A 25,690-nucleotide genomic window follows, 5' to 3' on the forward strand; every position below is an offset into this window, starting at 1 on the left:
CAGAAAGAACACGTCTTTACACACATTGCATTTTGGAACCTTGAAAGTGCACGCCTGGTCGAAATCTGTATTTCTTTTTAAAATAAAAGTAATTGGATTACATTTGCTATCGAAGAAATGTATCTACATTCTTTAAAATCAAGGGGTTATAACCAGCACAGATATCATAGATAGCATCTGCTGAGTTCATCTATTGCAGTGTACAGAAAGATTATATCTGTTGGACAGAAAGAGTCATAGGAACTCTGCACAGAATAACACGAGCTTTCAAATGCAAACATCCGTTACTTACACTCCTCTGCCAAACCGCCCACTCTTCCAGAATCATTCTGGAAAGCAAAGATAACACTGGTTTCTTGTCTCCACTATCCCCTCTACCTTTCAACCTTACCTTCGAGGAGCTAATGGATTTCTTGGTCATTAAGATTGAGATAATCCATACAGCTTCCTGTACAGCTTTACCCACCCCTCCCCATTGCCCATCAAACCAAACATCCTCTCTCCTGACCTGGTTCTGAACCCATGTCTTTCTCTCGTTTCTCTCCGATCTCCCCATATGCCCTCCACACATTCATATTGTCTATGAGACACACCTTTTGCTCCCTTAGAAACATAGAAACATAGAAAATAGGTGCAGGAGTAGGCCATTCAGCCCTTCTAGCCTGCACCGCCATTCAATGAGTTCATGGCTGAACATTCAACTTCAGTACCCCATTCCTGCTTTCTCGCCATACCCCTTGATCCCCCTAGTAGTAAGGACCTCATCTAACTCCTTTTTGAATATATTTAGTGAATTGGCCTCAACAACTTTCTGTGGTAGAGAATTCCACAGGTTCACCACTCTCTGGGTGAAGAAGTTCCTCCGCATCTCGGTCCTAAATGGCTTACCCCTTATCCTTAGACTGTGACCTCTGGTTCTGGACTTCCCCAACATTGGGAACATTCTTCCTGCATCTAACCTGTCTAACCCCGTCAGAATTTTAAATGTTTCTATGAGGTCCCCTCTCATTCATCTGAACTCCAGTGAATACAAGCCCAGTTGATCCAGTCTTTCTTGATAGGTCAGTCCCGCCATCCCGGGAATCAGTCTGGTGAACCTTCGCTGCACTCCCTCAATAGCAAGAATGTCCTTCCTCAGGTTAGGAGACCAAAACTGTACACAATACTCCAGGTGTGGCCTCACCAATGCCCTGTACAACTGTAGCAACACCTCCCTGCCCCTGTACTCAAATCCCCTTGCTATGAAGGCCAACATGCCATTTGCTTTCTTAACCACCTGCTGTACCTGCATGCCAACCTTCAATGACTGATGTACCATGACACCCAGGTCTCTTTGCACCTCCCCTTTTCCTAATCTGTCACCATTCAGATAATAGTCTGTCTCTCTGTTTTTACCACCAAAGTAAATAACCTCACATTTATCCACATTATACTTCATCTGCCATGCATTTGCCCACTCACCTAACCTATCCAAGTCGCTCTGCAGCCTCACAGCATCCTCCTCGCAGCTCACACTGCCAATAAACTTAGTGTCATCCGCAAATTTGGAGATACTACATTTAATCCCCTCATCTAAATCATTAATGTACAGTGTAAACAGCTGGAGCCCCAGCACAGAACCTTGCGGTACCCCACTAGTCACTGCCTGCCATTCTGAAAAGTACCCATTTACTCCTACTCTTTGCTTCCTGTCTGACAACCAGTTCTCAATCCATGTCAGCACACTACCCCCAATCCCATGTGCTCTAACTTTGTACATCAATCTCTTGTGTGGGACCTTGTCGAACGCCTTCTGAAAGTCCAAATATACCACATCAACTGGTTCTCCCTTGTCCACTCTACTGGAAACATCCTCAAAAAATTCCAGAAGATTTGTCAAGCATGATTTCCCTTTCACAAATCCATGCTGACTTGGACCTATCATGTCACCTCTTTCCAAATGCACTGCTATGACATCCTTAATAATTGATTCCATCATTTTACCCACTACCGATGTCAGCCTGACCGGTCTATAATTCCCTGTTTTCTCTCTCCCTCCTTTTTTAAAAAGTGGGGTTACATTAGCTACCCTCCACTCCATAGGAACTGATCCAGAGTCAATGGAATGTTGGAAAATGACTGTCAATGCATCCACTATTTCCAAGGCCACCTCCTTAAGTACTCTGGGATGCAGTCCATCAGGCCCTGGGGATTTATCGGCCTTCAATCCCATCAATTTCCTCAACACAATTTCCCGGCTAATAAGGATTTCCCTCAGTTCCTCCTCCTTACTAGACCCCCCGACCCCTTGGTTCCCTTGACCCATTCCCACTAAATTGTTGGCCATCAAGCCGCCCTTCCTGGCCCCCATGCTAGCTGACTTTGTAATTTTCTCTTCTACTGTCCCCCTACCTTTCAAAATTGTCGTCATCACCCCCTTCTCAAAAAAACACCCTCGCCCCCTCTCCCCTTGCAAAGTATGCTAATGTCCGTGTCCGAGTTCTGGAATATATTGTGGTCTAACATTGGTGCCCAACTTTCCTACAACTTCAGGTTTGAATCTTGCCAATCAAGTTTCTCCCTCGCACAAGCACCGAAATAGCCTTAACTAAAGCCACAAATGACATCGTCTGTGACTTGGACCATTGTGCATTTTTCCACCTGATCCTCTCTGCAGCCTTTGACATGGTTGATTGTATCATCTTTCAAAGCCTCTCCTCTGCTGTCCTGCTCAGTGGAATTGCCCTCCCTTGGTTCCAGTCTTAACTATTAGATCGTAGGCAGAGTATAAGAACATAAGAGCATAAGAAATAGGAGCAGGAGTAGGCCATGCGGCCCCTCAAGCCTGCTCAGCCATTTAATACAATCATGGCTGATCTGATCATGGACTCAGGTCCACTTCCCTGCCCGCTCCCCATAACCCCTTATTCCCTTATTGGTTAAGAAACTATCTATCTCTGTCTTAAATTTATTCAATGACCCAGCTTCCACAGCTCTGTGAGGCAGCGAAGTCCACAGATTTATAACCCTCTGAAAGAAGAAATTTCTCCTCATCTCAGTTTTAAATGGGCGGCCCCTTATTCTAAGATTATGCCCCCTTGTTCTAATCTCCCCCATCAGTGAAACGTTCTCTCTGTCAAGCCCCCTCATAATCTTATATGTTTCGATAAGATCACCTCTCATTCTTCTGAATTCCAATGAGTAGTGGCCCAACCTACTCAACCTTTCCTCATAAGTCAACCCCCTCATCTCCAGAATCAACCTAGTGAACCTTCTCTGAACTGCCTCCACAGCAAGTATATCCTTTCGTAAATATGGAAACCAAAACTGCAAGTAGTCCAGATGTGACCTCACCAATACCCTGTATAACTGTAGCAAGACTTCCCTGCTTTTATACTCCATCCCCTTTGCAATAAAGGCCGAGATTCTATTGGCCTTCCTGATCACTTGCTGTACAGGTACAGCGTCCAAAATCCGGAGTACCGGTATCCGGACCGATTGGTGGCAGGGTCGTCGTGAATCCATAAAATGTTCCAGAATCCGGACCTTACAGACCTCAAGGTGCCACCGATGCCAGATCTCTGGCCTCACCTCGCTGCCCGACCTTGGACCTCACCACACCGCCCCTCGCCGCTGCCCGACCTCAGATCTCGTCGCCTCCCGACACCTCCTCCGCGACGGGGTCCTACCCAAAAATCTCGGCAATAAGGCCCTACCCGGCGACCCGAACAGCTCATCGACGAGCACCCGCTCCCCTCCTTTCTGACGTTCCGAAATCCGGAAATATCCGAATCTGGGCCGGGGTGTTTCCGGATTCGTGACATCAGAAAGGCGTTCCAAAATCTGGCAAAACGCAAAATCTGGAACGGCTTCGGTCCCGAGGGTTCCGGATTCGGGACACTGCACCTACACTAACCTTTTGTGTTTCATGCACAAGTACCCCCAGGTCCTGCTGTACTGCTGCACTTTGCAATCTTTCTCCATTTAAATAATAACTTGCTCTTTGATTTTTTTCTGCCAAAGTGCATGATCTCACACTTTCCAACATTATACTCCATCTGCCAAATGTTTCCCACTCACTTAGCCTGTCTATATCTTTTTGCAGATTTTTCTGTGTCTTTCTGCCCCCACGCCATTACCTCCGGAGTCCTCCAAGACTCTATCCTTGGCCCCCTCCTCTTCCTCATTGTGGAAATGTATTTTTATCCAAGCTGATACCACACGGTATTTTTGTGCCCGTTTTAATATATAACAAAATGGAGTCCTGGTCCGTCCAGAAATTTCTGCATAAAGCAGTCCTCTTGCATAAACAGCTAAACCTGGCTTGAAATGGCTGATAGCCACCAGACAGCTAGGAGACAAGTCCTGCTGAGACAAGTACCCCCCATGGTGCTCTCCTATTGTCTATACAACACCAGTTCCACGCCACCCCACCCTTTTCGAAGTACTCAAACCACCAGCCAATATCTCTTGTAGAGACCTCATCCATTTGATGCAAAAAGATAACTGACCAGGAAACTGGACAATCCTGACACAATGCAAGGCAGGTAATAGCTCATTACCACACTCTCATCGAGTAATGGCCGGCTGGCCAACTAATAACCCTGACAAAAGGAAATATCTGGAAACCACGTCAGGACAAGGATGTAGTAATTAACTCTTTATCTGTATTCACTAACTGCGAGACAGAGCCAATACACAGGGAGAGGCCATAACTTGGGTTTTACTGTATAAGTATCTCGTGAAACTGTACCTTTTTGGAGGTGGTCACTTAGCCATTGACTGAGTGTGACCTTTCCCTTGCTAGCAAGTAAATTAAAGAAACTTCTGCCGGAGCTGAAGGTGTCCGAGTCATTTATCGGAGGTCGAGATTTCGACATCATCTACTTGCTGCTCCTTGGCAACATCATTCGCAGACATAGGATTAGCTTCCACATGTACGCTGATTAACGTATAGCTCTGATCTGTATCACCCTATTCTCTAACATCAAGCCCTGGATGAGTCACAGTTTCATCCGGTTAAACATTGGGAAAACCCAAGCCATCATCTTTGGACCCTTGCCTGCAATTCCATCCTCCTCCCTGGGCACTGTCTTCGACTGAACCAGACTGTTTCAAATTCTTAAAGGGCTTGACAGGGTAGATACTGGGAGGATTTTTCGTCTGGCTGGGGAGTCTGGAACTAGGGATTACACTCTGAGAATAAGGAGTCGGCCTTTTAGGACTAAGATGAAGAGAAATTTCTTCACTTATAGGGTGGTGAATCTTTGGCATTCTCAACCCACGAAGGCTGTGGATGCTCAAGAGTTGAGTATATTCAAGACAGCTTGATCAGCTCTGCTGGGGAGACCACATTGTCCGCATGCCAGACACGAGACTCCCAAAGCAAGTGCTCGACGCGGAGCTCCTTCATGGCAAACGAGCCAAAGGTGGGCAGCGGAAATGCTAAAAGGACACCCTCAAAGCCTCCCTGATAAAATGCAACATCCCCACTGACACCTGGGAGTACCTGGCCCAAGACCGGCCAAAGTGGAGGAAGTGCATCCGGGAGGGCGCTGAGCACCTTGAGTCTCATCGCCGATAGCATGCAGAAATCAAGCGCAGGCAGCGGAAAGAGCATGCGGCAAACCAGTCCCACCCACCCCTTCCCTCAACGACTATCTGTCCCACCTGTGACAGAGTCTGTGGCTCTCGCATTGGACTGTTCAGCCACCAAAGAACTCAATTCAGGAGTGGAAGCACATCTTCCTTGATTCTGAGAGACGGCCTATGATGACAGAGATTGAGAGATTTTTTAGACTCTAGGGGAATCAAGGGATATGGGGATCAGGCAGGAAAGTGGAGTTGAGGTCAAAGATCAGCCATGATCTTACTGAATGGTGGAGCAGGCTCGAGGGGCCGAATGGTCGACTCCTGCTCCTGATTCTTATGTTTCTTAGGTTGTTATATTTACAATCTCGACTCTCTATTTGAACCAGAGCTCAGCTTTCCAACCCCATACTCTCTCCATCATAAAAAACACCTATTTCCACCACCACATCATCTGCTTCAGCCTATTTGCTGCTCAAATTCTCATCCATGCCTTTGTCACCTCCAGATGCTCTCCTAGCCAGTTTCCCATTCCCCATGCAGTATAAATTCCAGCTCATCCAAAACTCGCCCATAACGTATCCCCAACCAAGCCCCCATCCATCACACCTGTCTTTGCTGACCTACATTGGCTCTCAGTCCCCCATCGCCTCCAATTTATTCCCTTCATGCCCTCGCCCCTCACTATTTCTGTAAACTCCTCCAGTCCTACAATGCCCCCACCCCCCCACCCCTCCAAACTCTCCAACTCGCGCATCTCCCCCATCCTTTTCACCCCACCATTAGTGGCCATGCCTCATGCCTTCAGCCACCTAGGCTCCACACTTCAGAACTCCCTGCTTAATCTGCTTCACCTCGCTCTCTTCCTTTAAGACCCTCCTGAAAACCAACTTTTTTAAACAAGGTTTGGTCAGCCCTCCTAATATCTCATGAGTTGGCTCGGCATCCATTTATGTCTGATTACTTACTTGGAAAACGCCTTTGGAACGTTCTTCTACATTATACGCTATATAAATTTATGCTGTTATTGCATTTTAGATTATTGTGCTTCACCATTCTAAATTAATATTTTGGTTACTATGGTAAGAACCAAAAAGGATCAGTAACCGAGTAGGCTTTTTGTTGTAAAGCTTTCTTCATGGTATTACGAAGATCAATTTTTTTTTAAAGTTGAACTTTTCTGACATTTTCTGTGAAAAGATTAAAATGTCAGTGACATTGTTGCGTACTGAAAGCCTTCCTAAAATGGAGTGCCTGACTCAAAGATCTGACAATAATAATTAATAATAACTTTTATTTATATAGCGCCTTGAACATAGTAAAACGTGTTACAGACAAACAGATAAATTTGACACCAAGCCACAGAAGAAATTAAGGCAAATGATTAAAAGCTTGTTTAAAGAGGTAGGTTTTAATGCATGTCTTAAAGGAGGAAAGAGAGGTAGAGAGGCGGAGAGGTTTAGGGAGCGAGTTCCAGAGCTTAGGGCCCAGGCAGCTGAAGGTATGTCCACCAATGGTTGAGCAATTATAATGAGGGATGTTCTAGAGCCCAGAATTTGGGATTTTGAGGCTGAAAAAGATTAGAAATAGGGAGGGGCGAGGCCATGGAGGGATTTGTAAACAAGGATGAGAAATTTTGAAATCGAGGCATTGTTTAACCGGGAGCCAATGTAGGTCAGAATGCACAGGGGCGATGGATGATCGGGACTTGGTGCGGGTTAGTACACGGGCTGCTGAGTTTTGGATGACTTCAAGTTTACGTAGTGTGGAATGTGGAAGGCCAGCCAGGAGCAAGTCTAGAGGTAACAAAGGCATGAATGAGGGTTTCAGCAGCAGAAGAGCTGAGACAGGGGCGGAGGCGGGCAATGTTACGGAGATGGAAAAAGGTGGATATGTGGCTGGAAACTCATTTCAGGGTCAAATATGACACCTAGGTTGCGAACAGTCTTGTTCACCCTCAGATTGATGCTAGGGAGAGGGATGGAGTCAGTGGTTAGGGAACGCAGTTTGTGGCGGGGACCAAAGATAATAGCTTCGGTCTTCCCAATATTTAATTGGAGAAAATTTCTGCACTTCCACTACGAGATGTCGGACAAGCAATCTGACAATTTAGAGACCGAGGAGGGGTCGACAGAATTGGTGGAGAGGTAAAGCTGGGTGTCGTCTGTGTACATGTGGAAACTGACTCCGTGTTTTTGGATGATATCACCAAGATGAGAAATAGGAGGGGACCACGGACAGATCCTTGGGGGACACCAGACGTAACGATGTGGGGGCGGGAGGAGAAGCCATTGCTGGAGATTTTCTGGCTACGATTAGATAGATAAGAATGAAACCAGGCGAGTGCAGTCCCACCCAGCTGGACAATGGTGGAGAGGCGTTGGAGGAGGATGGAGTGGTCAACTGTGTCAAAGCCTGCAGACAGGTCCAGGAGGACAAGGAGGGATAGTTTACCTTTGTCACAGTCACAAAGGATGTCATTTGTGACTTTGATGAGAGCAGTTTCGGTACTGTGGGAGGGACGGAAACCAGATTGAAGGGATTCAAACATTGAATTCGTGGAAAGATGAATGTGGAACCTTGGGCACATTTCAATTCCAATATGGAGCCTGAAACATCTTTGGTCAAATTCTGTAGCAAGTGTTATTAAGGCGTACAGCATCATAGAGACATTGAAAACAAGTGCAGGAGTAGGCCATTCAGCCCTTCGAGCCTGCACCGCCATTCAATAAGATCATGGCTGATCATTCACCTCAGTACCCCTTTCCTGCCTTCTCTCCATACCCCTTGATCCCTTTAGCCGTAAGGGCCATATCTAACTCCCTCTTGAATATATCCAATGAACTGGCATTAACAACTCTCTGCAGTAGAGAATTCCACAGGTTAACAACTCTCTGAGTAAAGAAGTTTCTCCTCATCTCAGTCCTAAATGGCTTACCCCTTATCCTTAGACTGTGTCCCCTGGTTCTGGACTTCCCCAACATCGGGAACATTCTTCCTGCATCTAACCTGTCCAGTCTCGTCAGAATTTTATATGATTCTATGAGATCCCCTCTCATCCTTCTAAACGCCAGTGAATACAGGCCCAGTCGATCCAATCTCTCCTCATATGTCAGTCCTGCCATCCCGGGAATCAGTCTGGTGAACCTTCGCTGCACTCCCTCAATAGCACTCCCTCCCTGCTCCTATACTCAAATCCCCTAGCTATGAAGACCAACATACCATTTGCCTTCTTCACCGCCTGCTATAGTTGCATGCCAACTTTCAATGACTGATGTACCATGACACCCAGGTCTCATTGCACCTCCCCTTTTCCTAATCTGCCGCCATTCAGATAATTCGTGTTTTTGCCACCAAAGTGGATAACCTCACATTTATCCACATTATACTGCATCTGCCATGCATTTGCCCACTCCTCTAACCTGTCCAAGTCACCCTGCAGCCTCTTAGCGTCCTCCTCACAGCTCACACAGCCACCCAGCTTCGTGTCATCTGCAAACTTGGAGATATTACACTCAATTCCTTCATCTAAATCATTAATGTATATTGTAAATAGCTGGGGTCCCAGCACTGAACCTCGAGTCACTGCCTGCCATTCTGAAAAGGACCCGTTTATTCCTACTCTTTGCTTCCTGTCTGCCAACCAGTTCTCTATCCATGTCAATACATTACCCCCAATAACATGTGCTTTAATTTTGCACATCAGTTAGCAAGGATTTGAGGAGGCTTTGCACAAGAACAGGAGCTGGATATTGTAAATGGACTAAATGTGTGTCATCGTAAAGATCTTCAGGTGAAGGGATAATTAATATTCGGGCTTTCAGGGTAGGTTATACATTTCACCGATGTTACTGGGGGATTATGGGAGGGAGGGTATAGTTAATACTGAGGATGACTGTAACAAATTATAAGACATTAATAAACTTATAAATGGGCATATAATTGGCAAATGAAATTCAACACAGATAAATGTGAGGCATTATATTTTGGTAGGAAGAATAGGGAGGGCACTTATTACTGGGAGGGTGCAAGTCTGGGTGGGGTAGAGGAGCAAAGGGATCTCGGAGTACAAATAGACAAATCACTAAAAGTAGCAACACAGGTTAGCAAGGTCATAAAAAAGCAAACCAAGCACTAAGGTTTATTTCGAGAGGGATAGAATTGAAAAATAGAGAAGTTATGCTGAACTTGTATTGAACCTTGGTTAGACCACACTTGGACGCCATATTATAAAAAGGATAAAGAGGCACTGGAGAGGGTGAAGAGAAGATTTACAAGGATGATACCAGAAATGCGAGGGTACAGGAAAGGATGAACAGGCCGAGTCCCTTTTCACTTGAAAAAAAGGCTGACCTAATTAAGGTCTATAAAATTCTGAAAGGTTTTGATAGAGTAGCTACAAAAAGAGTGTTTCTATTTGTGAGGAAGAGCATAACAAGAGGCCATCAATATAAGATAGTCACCAAGAAATCAAATAGGGAATTCAGCAGAAACTTCTTTACCCAAAGAGTGGTGAGAATGTGGAACTCACTACCACAGGGAATGGTTGAAGCGAACAGTAGCGATGCATTTAAGGTGGGAGGCTAGACAAGCATATGAGGGAGAAAGGAATAGAGGGTTATGCTGACAGAGTTAGATAAGGAAAGACAGGAAGAGGCGCGAGTGGAGCATAAACATAGAAACATAGAAACTAGGTGCAGGAGTAGGCCATTCGGCCCTTCTAGCCTGCACCGCCATTCAATGAGTTCATGGCTGAACATGCAACTTCAGTACCGCATTCCTGCTTTCTCACCATACCCCTTGATTCCCCTAGTAGTAAGGACTTCATCTAACTCCTTTTTGAATATATTTAGTGAATTGGCCTCAACAACTTTCTGTGGTAGAGAATTCCACAGGTTCCACAGAAATTCCTCCTCATCTCGGTCCTAAATGGCTTCCCCCTTATCCTTAGACTGTGTCCCCTGGTTCTGGACTTCCCCAACATTGGGAACATTCTTCCTGCATCTAACCTGTCTAACCCCGTCAGAATTTTAAACGTTTCTATGAGGTCCCCTCTCATTCTTCTGAACTCCAGTGAATACAAGCCCAGTTGATCCAGTCTTTTTTGATAGGTCAGTCCCGCCATCCCGGGAATCAGTCTGGTGAACCTTCGCTGCACTCCCTCAATAGCAAGAATGTCCTTCCTCAGGTTAGGAGACCAAAACTGTACACAATACTCCAGGTGTGGCCTCACCAAGGCCCTGTACAATTGTAGCAACACCTCCCTGCCCCTGTACTCAAATCCCCTCGCAACATGCCATTTGCTTTCTTAACCGCCTGCTGTACCTGCATGCCAACCTTCAATGACTGATGTACCATGACACCCAGGTCTCTTTGCACCTCCCCTTTTCCTAATCTGTCACCATTCAGATAATAGTCTGTCTCTCTGTTTTTACCACCAAAGTGGATAACCTCACATTTATCCACATTATACTTCATCTGCCATGCATTTGCCCACTCACCTAACCTATCCAAGTCGCTCTGCAGCCTCATAGCATCCTCCTCGCAGCTCACACTGCCACCCAACTTAGTGTCATCCGCAAATTTGGAGATACTACATTTAATCCCCTCGTCTAAATCATTAATGTACAGTGTAAACAGCTGGGGCCCCATCACAGAACCTTGCGGTACCCCACTAGTCACTGCCTGCCATTCTGAAAAGTCCCCATTTACTCCTACTCTTTGCTTCCTGTCTGACAACCAGTTCTCAATCCATGTCAGCACACTAGCCCAATCCCATGTGCTTTAACTTTGCACATTAATCTCTTGTGTGGGACCTTGTCGAAAGTCTTCTGAAAGTCCAAATATACCACATCAACTGGTTCTCCCTTGTCCACTCTACTGGAAACATCCTCAAAAAATTCCAGAAGATTTGTCAAGCATAATTTCCCTTTCACAAATCCATGCTGACTTGGACCTATCATATTACCTCTTTCCAAATGCACTGCTATGACATCCTTAATAAGTGATTCCATCATTTTACCCACTACCGATGTCAGGCTGACCGGTCTATAATTCCCTGTTTTCTCTCTCCCTCCTTTTTTAAAAAGTGGGGTTACATTGGCTACCCTCCACTCCATAGGAACTGATCCAGAGTCAATGGAATGTTGGAAAATGACTGTCAATGCATCCACTATTTCCAAGGCCACCTCCTTAAGTACTCTGGGATGCAGTCCATCAGGCCCTGGGGATTTATCGGCCTTCAATCCCATCAATTTCCCCAACATAATTTCCCGACTAATAAGGATTTCCCTCAGTTCCTCCTCCTTACTAGACCCTCCGAACCCTTTTATATCCGGAAGGTTGTTTGTGTCCTCCTCAGTGAATACCGAACCAAAGTACTTGTTCAATTGTTCCACTATTTCTTTGTTCCCCGTTATGACTTCCCCTGATTCTGACTGCAGGGGACCTACGTTTGTCTTTACTAACCTTTTTCTCTTTACATATCTATAGAAACTTTTGCAACCCGTCTTAATGTTCCCTGCAAGCTTCTTCTCGTACTCCATTTTCCCTGCCCTAATCAAACCCTTTGTCCTCCTCTGCTGAGTTCTAAATTTCTCCCAGTCCCCAGGTTTGCTGCTATTTCTGGCCAATTTGTATGCCACTTCCTTGGCTTTAATGCTATCCCTGATTTCCCTTGATAGCCACGGTTGAGCCACCTTCTCTTTTTTATTTTTACGCCAGACAGGAATGTACAATTGTTGTAGTTCATCCATGCGGTCTCTAAATGTCTGCCATTGCCCACCCACAGTCAACCCCTTCAGTATCATTCGCCAATCTATCCTAGCCAATTCACGCCTCATACCTTCAAAGTTACCCTTCTTTAAGTTCTGGACCATGGTCTCTGAATTAACTGTTTCATTCTCCATCCTAATGCAGAATTCCACCATATTATGGTCACTCTTCCCCAAGGGGCCTCGCACAATGAGATTGCTAATTAATCCTCTCTCATTACACAACACCCAGTCTAAGATGGCTTCCCCCCTAGTTGGTTCCTCGACATATTGGTCTAAAAAACCATCCCTTATGCACTCCAGGAAATCCTCCTCCACCGTATTGCTTCCAGTTTGGTTAACCCAATCTATGTGCATATTAAAGTCACCCATTATAACTGCTGCACCTTTATTGCACGCACCCCTAATTTCATGTTTGATGCCCTCCCCAACATCACTACTACTGTTTGGAGGTCTGTACACAACTCCCACTAACGTTTTTTGCCCTTTGGTATTCTGCAGCTCTACCCATATAGATTCCACATCATCCAAGCTAATGTCCTTCCGAACTATTGCCTTAATTTGCTCCTTAACCAGCAATGCTACCCCACCTCCTTTTCCTTTTATTCTATCTTTCCTGAATGTTGAATACCCCTGGATGTTGAGTTCCCAGCCCTGATCATCCTGGAGCCACGTCTCCGTAATCCCAATCACATCATATTTGTTAACATCTATTTGCACAGTTAATTCATCCACCTTATTGCGGATACTCCTTGCATTAAGACACAAAGCCTTCAGGCTTGTTTTTTTAACACCCTTTGTCCTTTTAGAATTTTGCTGTACAGTGGCTCTTTTTGTTTTTTGCCTTGGGTTTCTCTGCCCTCCACTTTTCCTCATCTCCTTTCTGTCTTTTGCTTTTGCCTCCTTTTTGTTTCCCTCTGTCTCCCTGCATTGGTTCCCATCCCCCTGCCATATTAGTTTAAATCCTCCCCAACAGCACTAGCAAACACTCCCCCTAGGACATTGGTTCCGGTCCTGCCCAGGTGCAGACTGTCCGGTTTGTACTGGTCCCATCTCCCCCAGAACCGGTTCCAATGCCCCAGGAATTTGAATCCCTCCCTGCTGCACCACTGCTCAAGCCACGTATTCATCTGCGCTATCCTGCGATTCCTACTCTGACTATCACGTGGCACTGGTAGCAATCCCGAGATTACGACTTTTGAGGTCCTACTTTTTAATTTAGCTCCTAGCTCACTCAATTCGTTTCGTAGGACCTCATCCCTTTTTTTACCGATGTCGTTGGTACCAATGTGCACCACGACAACTGGCTGTTCCATCTCCCTAAATGTCGACATCGTCTGGATGGGCCAAATGGCTTGTTTCAGTGCCATGTATCCTATGTACTCTAATGCAAGTAGTAACTATAGTGCTTTATTTAAATGCAGATGGACGATGCCTGGTGGTGGCATGTGATAGGGTCTAAAGACTTGAATTGGACAGATCAAAGCAGTTGAGCGAAAGAGCTGAACAGGTAAGAATGGACATGAAGGGAAGATAGTAAGCAAGAACGAAATATGTTGCAATTAAAAAAAGGTAAGCTTGAAAGATTTGTGGATGCCCTCAGCCTCTTTGACTCTACATGGACTGTAGTTGGAGCAGGACTTTCTTACGCAGTTAAAACTGATGTCCATGATCCCAGCTCTTGTTAAACCAACATGAGTGCCAGTCTCATAAGGTGTCTGAGGAAGTGGGAGGGGAATGAGGAACGCCACCACTGTGTTATCTGACACCATCAGCAGTTTCCCCCGCCTTGTGTGAGAACTAGCAGGAAGACCATCTAGAAAAGAACAAGTGAGTGGGGCAATGAGAATACTACACACTGACAGTTAATGGAAGCAGGGAGCCTGTGCACAGAGGGGCAAAGCAGAGTACGCTGGAAGGGACAGGGGTCGATACGCAGTATTTGATTACTGGAATTACACATTCATCTTCTCTGCAGAATCCGTCCATGTCTCGGGTCTTGTTTGGGTGAATTCTGGGTCTAGGCACTCACTAACTTCAGTTTACAAAATGAATGTCAGATTGGTCATATTTACAAATAAATCCAATATTCTTTTTGTAAATGAAAAGGGATAAAAGCTTCCATATTCACAAAGACAAACTGGCAAAGTGTCAAATTTTCAATTAAGGTTCTAAAGTGTTCAAATGTCACACAAGCATCAGCCCCCAAGTCCCAATTCTAAACGTGTTGTGATTGTTTCAGTAATAAAGAACATTTATCAGTGATGAACGGACTATAAACACCCTTCCCCGAGTTAAAGATTCTGGTTGTTTAGCAGCTACCTAATCTTGCTGTGAGTGGCTATATTAATGAAACTATTGATAGACTTGCAGTGAATAATACAAGACTGAATCATCCTCCTTCCTCATGGGCAAACTGGTCAACTCCCTGCTTCCATGCTGCTCACGATTTTATCCCCAAGATATCTGGCTTAAATTGAATTTGGCTTCCTTTTCAACCATTAATTTCCTATCGTAAGCATGGTGATATCCTGTCCTGCATTAAAATCTAACCATCTGTAACTGTGGGACAGAGGAGAAAGGGGATGCTTTGAATTACTCTGTTGACTATATCCAGCTAATGCATTGGTAATAATCAGTTTTTAAATCAGTTTCTTGAGAAATAGTTTAGAACCTCTAGCATTTCGTTTAATATAAAATAAAAAGTTGAAGTGCACAAAATATTTTCATTTCTGGTGAGGGCCTGCAGTCAACAGTTCTATAAATTTATAAAAATGCTATTTTAAAGCCCAAAGCAAGAGTTAACCCTTGAGCCAACAGAAATCTAAAGACACACTTAAGCAAGAACACTGCATATTAGATCATCTGCTTTTGGCATGGTTTTCATCGAGTGTGGTTCGCTTTCTACATGGAAAGGAATAAACTATCACCCAAACGGGGGGGAAATCAAGGGCCATCGCCCTTGGTTCCCCTCACCTCCCATTTTTCTCCATTTCTAAATGCAATGGCTTATGGTAGAGCACAGTTCCCACAAATGCCGATAGTGCTCCTGTACCTCACCCACGTGGCTATTGCTCAAGTGCAAGTCTAGATGTGTCAGCGCGGCGAGTGGGTAGCACTCTCACCTCTGAATCAGAAGGTTGTGGGTTCAAGCCCCACTCCAGAGACTTCGGCACATAATCTAGGCTGACACTTCAGTGCAGTACTGAGGGAGTTCTGCACTGTCGGAGGTGCCGCCTTTTGGAAGAAACGTTAAACTGGAAGCAGTCGGAAAACCCAGGAGAATGGGTTTCCCACAGACCCTGCTGAATTTCCCACCCACAGCCAGCCAGGTGGAGAGGCTGAGGCATCAACCTGGGTGTCACAGCAGTCCAGCAATCTGTCCTCCAACAGATTACAAGGATTGCTGAGGTGCTGCCCGAGGGGAGTGACAGCGGCCCCAAGGAGCACGAATTTGCTGTCCTCTCTCAACAGAACTTGGAGCCCATCCTTTCCAGCAACTCCAGTGGCATACTTGCAGACCGAACCAGGATGCAGCATCTGATAGTCGATGTCTGAGCTTCCACTGCAGCACAGGCAGAAGGCACCCAATGTCTGGGTGCTGCAGTGGAAGCTCAGACTTCTGTCACACAAGCTCAGCTTGCTGCCACCGCGGTTGCACTTAGCAGTGTTCAAAGGAGCTTGCAGGGTGTCACAGCAGTCCAGCAATAGGTCCTCCCAACAGATTACAAGGATTGCTGAGGTGCCGCTCTGTGGCAGTGGCTCTGTGGATTACAAATCTGCTGTCCTCTCTCAGGATGACAGCATTCATTCTACCACATTGCCAGTTCCCTTGCTGTTGCTTATCAACCAGCTGGCCCAGACTGCTGTCACCCATGCCAAGATGGTGCAGTCCAAAGCCGGGCCTACTAGGCCCAGAGCTGCTCGAGGTCGCCCTCCAAGGCCACCTGCAGTCTCCCCCAATGAAAGTCAGCAGCCTTCCACCAGCCATGCTGCAGCCATTGGGGTAGCACTGCGTAGGGGCACTGGGACCGGCAAAGGCTCACGGAAAACAGGCACTGAGGGAATGCACATGGGTGCTTAGTTGACATTTATATGCAATATGAATGATTTAATTTAGAAATTTGGTTTGGAATGTTTATTTTATTTATTTGGTTTAGAATGTTTTTTGTTTTTGCATTGTAGCCAAGCGTACACTGTGATGGTCAGGGTCAGAGTGAAGGGAAAGTGTTGGACTGCTGGTGAACGTGGAAATGGAGTTGTATGACCGCACATCAGCTGGACATTGAGGGAGTTGAATCTTTCGGTTGCAGTACATCTCAAGAGTTTACATGAGAGTGCCCGCAAAGCGGTGTGCGTGCAGTCAATGGCACCTGCATCATGGACAAACCTGCTATCCTTCGAAGCCACGTGCTCACTCTGCCTGCTGGTCTCTGGCCGGAGAGAGGAAATGTAGTCAGCTCTCTTCAAATGCAGAGCCTCAGTTACTTCTTGTATGCAACAGGGCACGGCAAACTGGGAGATGCTGCAAATATCTCCTGCTCCAGCCTGGAATGAACCCAATGCATCACAGTTCATGGCCACCGTGACCTTCACAGCCACTGGCAAAGCGGTCCTCGACCTGCCCCAAGGTTGCAGTTGTGGCTGCAGCAGGTGGCAATGAGGAAGTGCTTGGTGAAGCCCAGACATCTGACACACTGTTCCTCACTGAGGTTCAGGTTGCTCCCTGAATGTCCTGGGTGGATATGGTCTCTTGCTGAGAGCCCTTCTCCCCCTCCTCCCTCTTCCAGCAGCTTATCCTGCTCTGTGTCACCTCTGCTCAGTCTCCCGGTCATGCTATCGGCCAAGTGGAATGCCTACTGGAGCACCCATGTCTGGGAGCAAGTGGTTGTGCAGAGTTCTTGAATTCAGAGCAAAGTCCTTCAGCACTCCCTGTAAACCTTAGCAACTTTAAATAACTGTACAAACACCAAACATTCCTACAAACTCAGCAACAGCCAGTAGAGACAAACCAGCAACTAACGTGTAAGTAGGTGATCTCTTTAAATAGTACTGGTGGGGGTTTCTTCCAGCTGCTGAACACTGTTCAGCTGTGCGAGCTAGAGAGAGGGCGTTAGCTGGAGCATGGAGCTCCAAAATGGCAGCGTGGACGTCAAATCAGCGTGTGACATCATGGTCTGCCTGCTCTGCATACTTCCGGCACACACTCTCTGCACCCGCACTAAGATTGTGTGCGGCATGGCCTCTGCACCAGAAGTGCGCTCTTCCACTGACACCATTTTAGAAGCAAAACGGCACCCGTAGCGCCCAAACAACAGGTAGTACGGAGCCACTGGCTGCCTGCAGTCTAACTACAGCATCAACAGTCTGCAAAATTGATTTCTCCATGGCGACCATTAAATGCTGCTCTGTAATCAGCTAATAAGAGCCATGATTTGCCACAGAGTTGGCCAATCCCCTCCTGCAAAATAAAACATCCCACCACTGCGAGGCACGCAACTACTGGCCCAACCAAGAACCATCAAAGCACATTGTAGCTGGGGGTTTGTAAACGGAAATGGAATATTAAACTGCTCCAGGTACCGGGCCCACGATCAGTGACAGAAGGATGTTGTTCAAGTCTGACAAATTGTTTACGCAGCAGTAATTGCAAAAATATTTCAAATAAAATTGCACATTTGGTCGATTTAGCAACCACTTCCAGTAGAGATAGAAAACCTCACATATTCTTCACTGGCTGTAGATAAATTTAGAGAATTTGAAGTTAATGTCTTACTATGTAATATATCCCACCACGTTAACTGGATATTAATTAACAATTAATTCCTTTATTAAAAAGCCTGGTTGTATTTTCAACCAGAACAAGATGCGATACTATCAGTGAAACATCAACTAAAATATGGTATTTTTCAAAATGTATTTACATAGTTGCTTCAAACTGAAGTAAATGTAAGAGCTTTGGTTAAAAAGGAAAATCTGAACCTAGTAATTAGTAAAGTTAATTAATAAACAAAGTTCGATCTGCTGAGTGCATGGACTGCTAACAGAAACAATGCATCATTACCTGCTTCATTTAAATTCCAGCTGTCCCTCAAAAACCTGAGATTTATGTAAATATTCAAGCAGTTCAAGGGAATGTTCACATTTAAAGTATGCAAGAACCACCCTGGGGTTTAAATATACGAGATGAAATGACAGTAAAACACTGTGGTGGTTAAACCTAACAGAGTTTGTCCATACAGCTACCATATGCTCTGAATTCCCCTCCTCCGGCCCTTCTGTAGAAAGGCATTTTATTTCAGAAACATGTGACATACCAAGTGTCTAAGCATGTGGATATATTTTTATTTGACTCAATACAAATGCAAGTGCAAAGAAATCCAGCGTTTTCACATTTGGATTTATCCTCTGCAATGATCTTATACCTTAAGCAACCTGAACATAGAAAATAACCCTCTAATCTAACCAGCAATAAAACTAATTGAACTAATGTTTTTAAACTGGAAAGGAGGAAGGAAAATCCTACTGTTGAAAGAATATTAGAGAGCCATTGTTACCATCAGGGAATAGAGAAGAGCCAAGCATGATTTTTGTCACAACGATGCCTCCCACATGATGTCCGCTGAACAATGTCATGATTCAATGCAATTTACGTCACTGAATTACAAAGTACATGTAAAAAAGGCTTTGCAAATATTTCATAAAGAACTTGGCCCTTTTGAAACTTAAACATGTGTTTACAAAATTGGAACATCCTGCTCGTTGCAATAAAAACAAAAAATGTGATATTCTATCAAAGAATGACCACAGCAGCAATGACTGAGCTGCACGTCTTTAATAAACAGTGACACAAGTTTGAACATCAGAAATAATGATGAAATAAACGCTAATAATAGTACTTTTAACTTACATAAATTCTATATATAAACAATTGACAGAGAATGAATGCTGGTGTTAAGAAATTTACAAAGTTGGGCTAAGCAAACCAAAAACAGTAGGAAAGCCCATAAATAGTGCTGTGTTTGCTATAACACTGCTTTGTGACACTTCTGCCATGTTACCTGGAGGGACTTCACCTCCACATTAAAATAAAAACAAATGAAAATTCGGCACACGCACCACGATTACAATTACCGCACCATTATCACTATTCATTCTAAACTCTGTTCACTGATGACTGGAGGAAGGGGAGCTCAAATTAAACAGTGCGATCATGTTGATTGCAAGTTGTGAACTTGGGAGACGAGCAAACGTTTTGAATCTTCCTTGCAGCCTCAAAGATAATTATTGCTTTTGGATACGCACCTTTAAACACATTTCAGACGATAACAACAATATTGCAGAGAGTTCAAGGTTTTAAAGTAAATGAAAGAGCAAGACATAAAAGCTTGCAAACTCAATTTCTGGGCAAACTTCTGGGTAAAACCTTTGGGGTTAGAAATGGTGCAATTTAATAGTTATATTTAGAACATTTAAATAACTTTTAAATGATATCCTACAAACACCCAAAAAAGTTTTGTCTCTCTAAAATGCTGTACCTTGTTTGGCCTTATGAACTCTGAGACTCACCTCTGCCTGGAAACTCTTCAGTAATGGTGCCACCACTTTCCTCAGGTCCTGTAGTTAGTTAGGAGGGGGAAAAGATAACAGAAAAACAGTTCATTAGTAAAACATTAATGAAAAGATCCAATCTACTATATAATTGGTCTTACTCATCATGTATTCCGTCATCACTTGTCAAATTATAAAACAATTTACTGTCTGAAATAATGTTACTGTGCATACTCTGGAGGGAAATAAGATCATTGTCAGTATTGTAGCCCATAAACTTTAAATTAAAACCATGTTAGTGAGCTCCCCCAGTTTAAGCAGTGTGTGACTCAGCCATGCAAAAAGAGGGGATTGTAGGTCTGATTCTGCTGAATTAGCCGATCGTAACAGGAGTGAATTCCAACGGGCCTCAGTATCCCTGGCGTACCGGTGGCTAAGTCAGCTCGGGATTGGTGGCCTCAGCTGGAAAGTCAGCATGTCTCTACAGGGCAGGATCAGGCCTGACTGTGATCTCCTCCATGATGGAACAAGCTGTCCACACTTGGAACTCATACTTGAAGAATAGACACTTGCACAAAGTATTGGAGTGTGTCTAGCGCCATATGCCAGCTTGAGTTAGTGCCTTTGCAAGAAGAGAAAATTGAAGGAGATACAAAAAAAATCACTGTTTGGATTAAAAATGGAGACAATCACAAATGGAGACAATCACAGAAAAGAATAGATTTTAATATTGTATACTTTCCTCCCTCCCGTTCTGCAGTTCCATAGGATGTTAAAGGTGCCATATAATTGCAAATCTTGCATAGAACCTTCAGATCAATACATTAAAACATTTCCCATGATTGGAAAAATAATTTTCTTCTGGTCCGAGCCACTCTATGTGCTAGCAACTAACATCGCTTTCTGGAATTTACAGAAGGTGCATTAACCAGCTGTGACGTTGCTTTACGACAGTTCTCCCAACAGACATTTCCTGGTAACAGAGCATTATATAGAATGTTAACTGTACCTCAGGACACACGCTACTTTGGTAGACAACAGAAAGGGGAGACATACCCACTTTGTCCTCTGATGGACACCCCCACCTGTTGAGTCTAAAAATGTTACTTAGCATTTTGACACTTCCCATTTCTCTCATTTTTGTGTCGATTTGTCATTCCAAACTGTAAATTATTCACTTCAATGCTGGGTATTTACATTTTATTTTCATTTATGAATCCAGGCAGGCATCGCAGGAAGTTTAGTGTACAATCCCATCAGTTAGGTGCAGATTAATTTAATGCAACCAATTCATTCCTAATTCGTGCCTTGTTATCATATATTTTTTGAAAAGAGATCACTTGGTATTTTTTTTTGCTGTGTTCCACCCATGGGCTGTTCTACAAAATGTCAACCGTTGTCTCACTCCACTGTTTCTGTTAATTTCACTTTAGTAAATCTGCCAGAAATTAGCAAAAAATAAATAGAAATCAATTTAAACTCCTGAAAAACTTTTGAATTAAAAAAAAACAGATGGTTCATATAAACAAGTAATTTAGGATTCGCAGTTTATGCAAAATAAACCACTCATATTGCACACATTATACTTGCAAGTTGTCCACCTCTGTGTCACTGGTGGGTTTAAACCAGCATCCATCCGTCCGCTGCAATGCATGGGAGTAAACGAGAATACAATTGGACATTTAGTGGGAAGCGGACGGGAACGCGAGTAGAGGATAAATCAGGGATATGGAATGTGCTCCAAGTCGATCCACTCCAGAGGTCAATGCAAGCCATTCAACTTTACTGACCTTTGCCTTCATCCGGCTGCATATTCAACAATAAAGTCACTATCTGTGGGGAGTTCTCATTCCTCACCATCTGCTAAAGGAAATGTTTTCTTGCAGATTCCACATTTTAAAATCAGGGCTTGCCAAAAGTAATGTTTTATTAAGAAAATATCAATGAACTCCTTCCATCTCCTTCTTAGGCAGTCCCTCGGAGTCGAGCTAATAGGGGTTAGTGCCCAAGGGCCAAACATTAATCAGGCCAGGTAGATTAGAGAAGGCATATGGAATACTTGCCTTTATTAGTCGAGGCATGGCATACAAGAGCAAGGAGATTATGCTTGAACTGTATAAAACCCTGGTTAGGCTGCAGCTGGAGTACTGTGTGCAGTTCTGGTCACCACATTACAGGAAGGATGTGATTGCACTGGAAAGGGTGCAGAGGAGATTTACAAGAATGTTGCCTTGTCTGGAGAATTTTGGCTATGAGGAAAGATTGGAGATGCTAGGTCTGTTTTCTTTGGAACAGAGCAGGCGGAGGGGAGATCTGATTGAGATGCATAAAATTATGAGGGGCCTGGATAGAGTGGATGGGAAGGGCCTGTTTCACTTGGCAGAGGGGTCAACATAGATGTAAGTAATTGGGGGGAGGTTTAGAGGAGATAGGAGAGGAAATGTCTTCACCCAGAGGGTGGTGGGGGTCTGGAACTCACTGCCTGAAAGGATGGTAGAGGCAGAAAGCCTCACCACATTTAAAAAATACTTGGATGTGCACTTAAAATGCTGTAACCTACAGAGCTACGGACCAAAAGCTGGAAAGTGGGATTAGGCTGGTTGCTCTTGGTCGGCCGGTGTGGACACGATGGGCCGAAATGGCCTCCTTCCCTGCTGTAAATTTCTATGATTAACACCATGTAATGCAAAGAATTTCACACTCAAATAGAGGGAGTGTGTCAGATATGCCTTCTGCCCCAATGGAAAGTATGAATGTATGGGCTACATAACAACATAACAAATGGGTACAGGAGTCGACCATTCGGCCCTTCGAGCCTGTTCCGCCATTCAATAAGGTCGCGGCTGATCTTCGACTTCAACTCCACTTTCCTGCACTATCCCCATATCCCTTGATTCCCTTAACATCCAAAAATCTATCGATCTCTGTCTTGACTATACTCGACGTCTGAGCCTCCACAGTCCTCTGGGGTAGAGAATTCCAAAGATTCACCACTTTCTGAGCAAATACATTTCTCCTCATCTCAGTCTTAAATGGCCGACCCCTTATTCTGAGACTGTGACCCCTGGTTCTGGACTCCCCAGCCAGAGGGAAACATCCTCCCTGCATCTGCCCTGTCTAGCACTGTAAGAATTTTCTATGTTTCAATGAGATCACCTATCATTCTTCGAAACTCCAGGCCTAGTCTACTCAATCTCTCCTCATAGGACAATCTCCATCCCAAGAATTAGTCTGGTGAACCTTTGTTGCGTTCCCTCAATGGCAAGTATATCCTTCCTTAGGTAAAGAGACCAAAACTGTGCACAATACTCCAGGTGCGGTCTCACCAGGGCCCTATATAATTGCAGTAAGACATCTTTACTCATACTCAAATCCTCTTGTAATAAAGGCCAACATACCATTTGCTGTCCCTGCATGTTAACTTTCTGTGATTGGTGTACCAGGTCCCTCTGAACACCAACATTTCCCAATCTTTCACCATTTAAAAAATACTCTGCTTTTCTATTAACTTCACATTTCTCCACATTATATTCCATTTGCCATGTTCTTGCTCATTCACTTAACCTGTCTATATCCCCTTGAAGCCTCTTTGCATCCTCCTCACAACTTACATTCCCACCTAGCCTTGTATCATCAGCAAACTTGGATATATTACATTTGGTCCCCTCATCAAAATCATTGATATAGATTGTGAATAGCTGGGGCCCAAGCACCGATCCTTGTGGTACCCCACTAGTTACAGCCTGCCAACCCGAGAATGACCCGTTTATTCCTACTCTCTGATTTCTGTCTGTTAACCAATCCTCTATCCATGCTAGTATATTACCCCCAATCCCATGAGCCCTAATTTTGTTTAATAACCTTGTTTGCACCTTATCGAATGCCTTCTACATCTATTGGTTACCCCTTATCCATTCTGCTTGTTACAACCTCAAAAACTCTTAACAGATTCGTCAAACGTGATTTCGCTTTTGTAAATAAAGACTTGCATTTATATAGCACCTTTCACGACCACTGGATGTCTTAAGGCGCTTCACAGCCACTGAAGTACTTTTGGAGTGCAGTCACTATTGTAATGTGGGAAACGTGGCACCAATTTGCACACAGCAAGCTCTCAAAAACAGCAATGTAATAATGACCAAATCATGTGTCTTTGTTATGTTGATTGAAGGATAAATATTGGCCCAGGACACTGGGGATAACGCCCCTGCTTTTCTTTGAAATACATCCACCTGAAACAGACAGGGTCTCGGTTTAACATCTCATCCGAAAGACGTGCAGCACTCCCTCAGCACTGCACTGAAGTGTCAGCCGAGATTTAGGTGCTCAAGTCCCTGGAGTGGGAATTGAACCCACAACCTTCTGACTCAGAGGCGAGTGTGCTACCTTCTGAGCTACAGCTGACACTGTGTGATCCACATTGACTCTGCCCAATCAAGTACCCTGTTACCACGTCCTTAATAATAGATTTTCCCTACTACTGATGTCAGACTAACTTGTCTGTCGTTCCCTGTTTTCTCTCTCCCTCCTTTCTTAAATAGTGGGGAAACATTTGCTACCTTCTAGAATCTATGGCATTTTGGTAGATGACAACCAATGCTTATCCATTATCTCTATAACAACCTCTTTCAAAACCCTAGAATGTAAACCATCGAATCCAAAGGATTTATCGCTTTCAGTCCCATTAATTTCTCCAGTACTATTTTTTTACTAATACTAATTTTCTTTCAGTTCCTCATTCTTGCTAGACCCTTGATTTCCCATGATTTCCGGGAGGTTTTCTGCATCTTTTTCTGTGAAGACAGACCCATTTCCTTATTCCCCATTATAATTTCTCCGGTCTCAGCCTATAAGTGACCCACATTTGCTTTCACTAATCTTTTCCTTTTTACATTCTTATAAAAGCCTATGCAGTCTGTTTATAAGTCTCTCGCTAGTTTACTCTCATTTTATTTTCCCTTTCTTCATCAATTTTTGGTCCTCTTTTGCTGAATCTAAAATGCTCCCAATCCTCAGGCTTTACTGCTCTTTTTGGCAACATTATAAGCCTCTTCCTTTGATCTAATACTGTCTTTAACTTCTCTTGTTAGCCATAGTTGGACCACTTTTCCTGTGGGGTTTTTTGTGCCTTGAAGGAATATATGTTTATTGTAAATTATGTATTAATTCTTTAAATGCTAGCCATTGCTTGTCTACCGTCATACCTTTTAATGTAGTTTCCCAATCTACCTTAGCCAACTCACCCCTCATACCTACCTAGTTTGCTTTGTTTACATTTGAGACCCAAGTTTCAGATTTAACAAAATCACTTTCAAACTTTAGAATATTCGATCATATTATGGTCACTCATCCCGAAGGGCCCGTTTATTACAAGGTTATTAATTAACCCTTTCACATTGCACAATACTAGATCTAAAATAGCCTGTTCCCTAGTTGGTTCCTCAACATACTAATCTAGAAAACCATCTTGTATACATTCCATGAATTCATCCTCCACACTATTACTATATATTTGGTTTGCCCAGTCTATATGTAGATTAAAGTCCCCCATGATTACTGTACAGGTGCGGCGTCCAAAATCGGGAGTTCTGGAATCCGGACCAGGCGACAACTACCCGACCTCGGGGCCTCGCCGCTGCCCGACCTCGGGGCCTCACCGCCCTTACCTCGAGGCCTTCTTGCCGGCGCGAACTCCTCCTCGGCGGGACCTGCCCGCGGGAACTCCTCCTCGGCGTGGCCTGCCCGCGCGAACTCCTCCTCGGCAGGGCCCCGCCCGATGACAACAACCTCAGCGGGGG

The 25,690-nt window shown here is 44.4% G+C and overlaps 1 protein-coding gene across 7 annotated transcripts in view; it reads right to left on the reverse strand.

Annotated features, from left to right (window-relative positions):
• LOC139226561 (protein CASP-like) overlaps positions 1-25,690 on the reverse strand; it is a 578,052-nt gene that overhangs the window by 340,878 nt on the left and 211,484 nt on the right. For all 7 annotated transcript variants that reach the window (XM_070857406.1, XM_070857405.1, XM_070857403.1 and 4 more), the window contains exon 3: positions 19,911-19,958. In XM_070857406.1, the coding sequence (XP_070713507.1) occupies positions 19,911-19,958 (48 nt within the window). The remainder of the gene's footprint in view (positions 1-19,910; positions 19,959-25,690) is intronic.

The sequence above is a fragment of the Pristiophorus japonicus genome, chromosome 16, assembly GCF_044704955.1.
Source record: "Pristiophorus japonicus isolate sPriJap1 chromosome 16, sPriJap1.hap1, whole genome shotgun sequence".
Taxonomy (NCBI): domain Eukaryota; kingdom Metazoa; phylum Chordata; class Chondrichthyes; family Pristiophoridae; genus Pristiophorus; species Pristiophorus japonicus.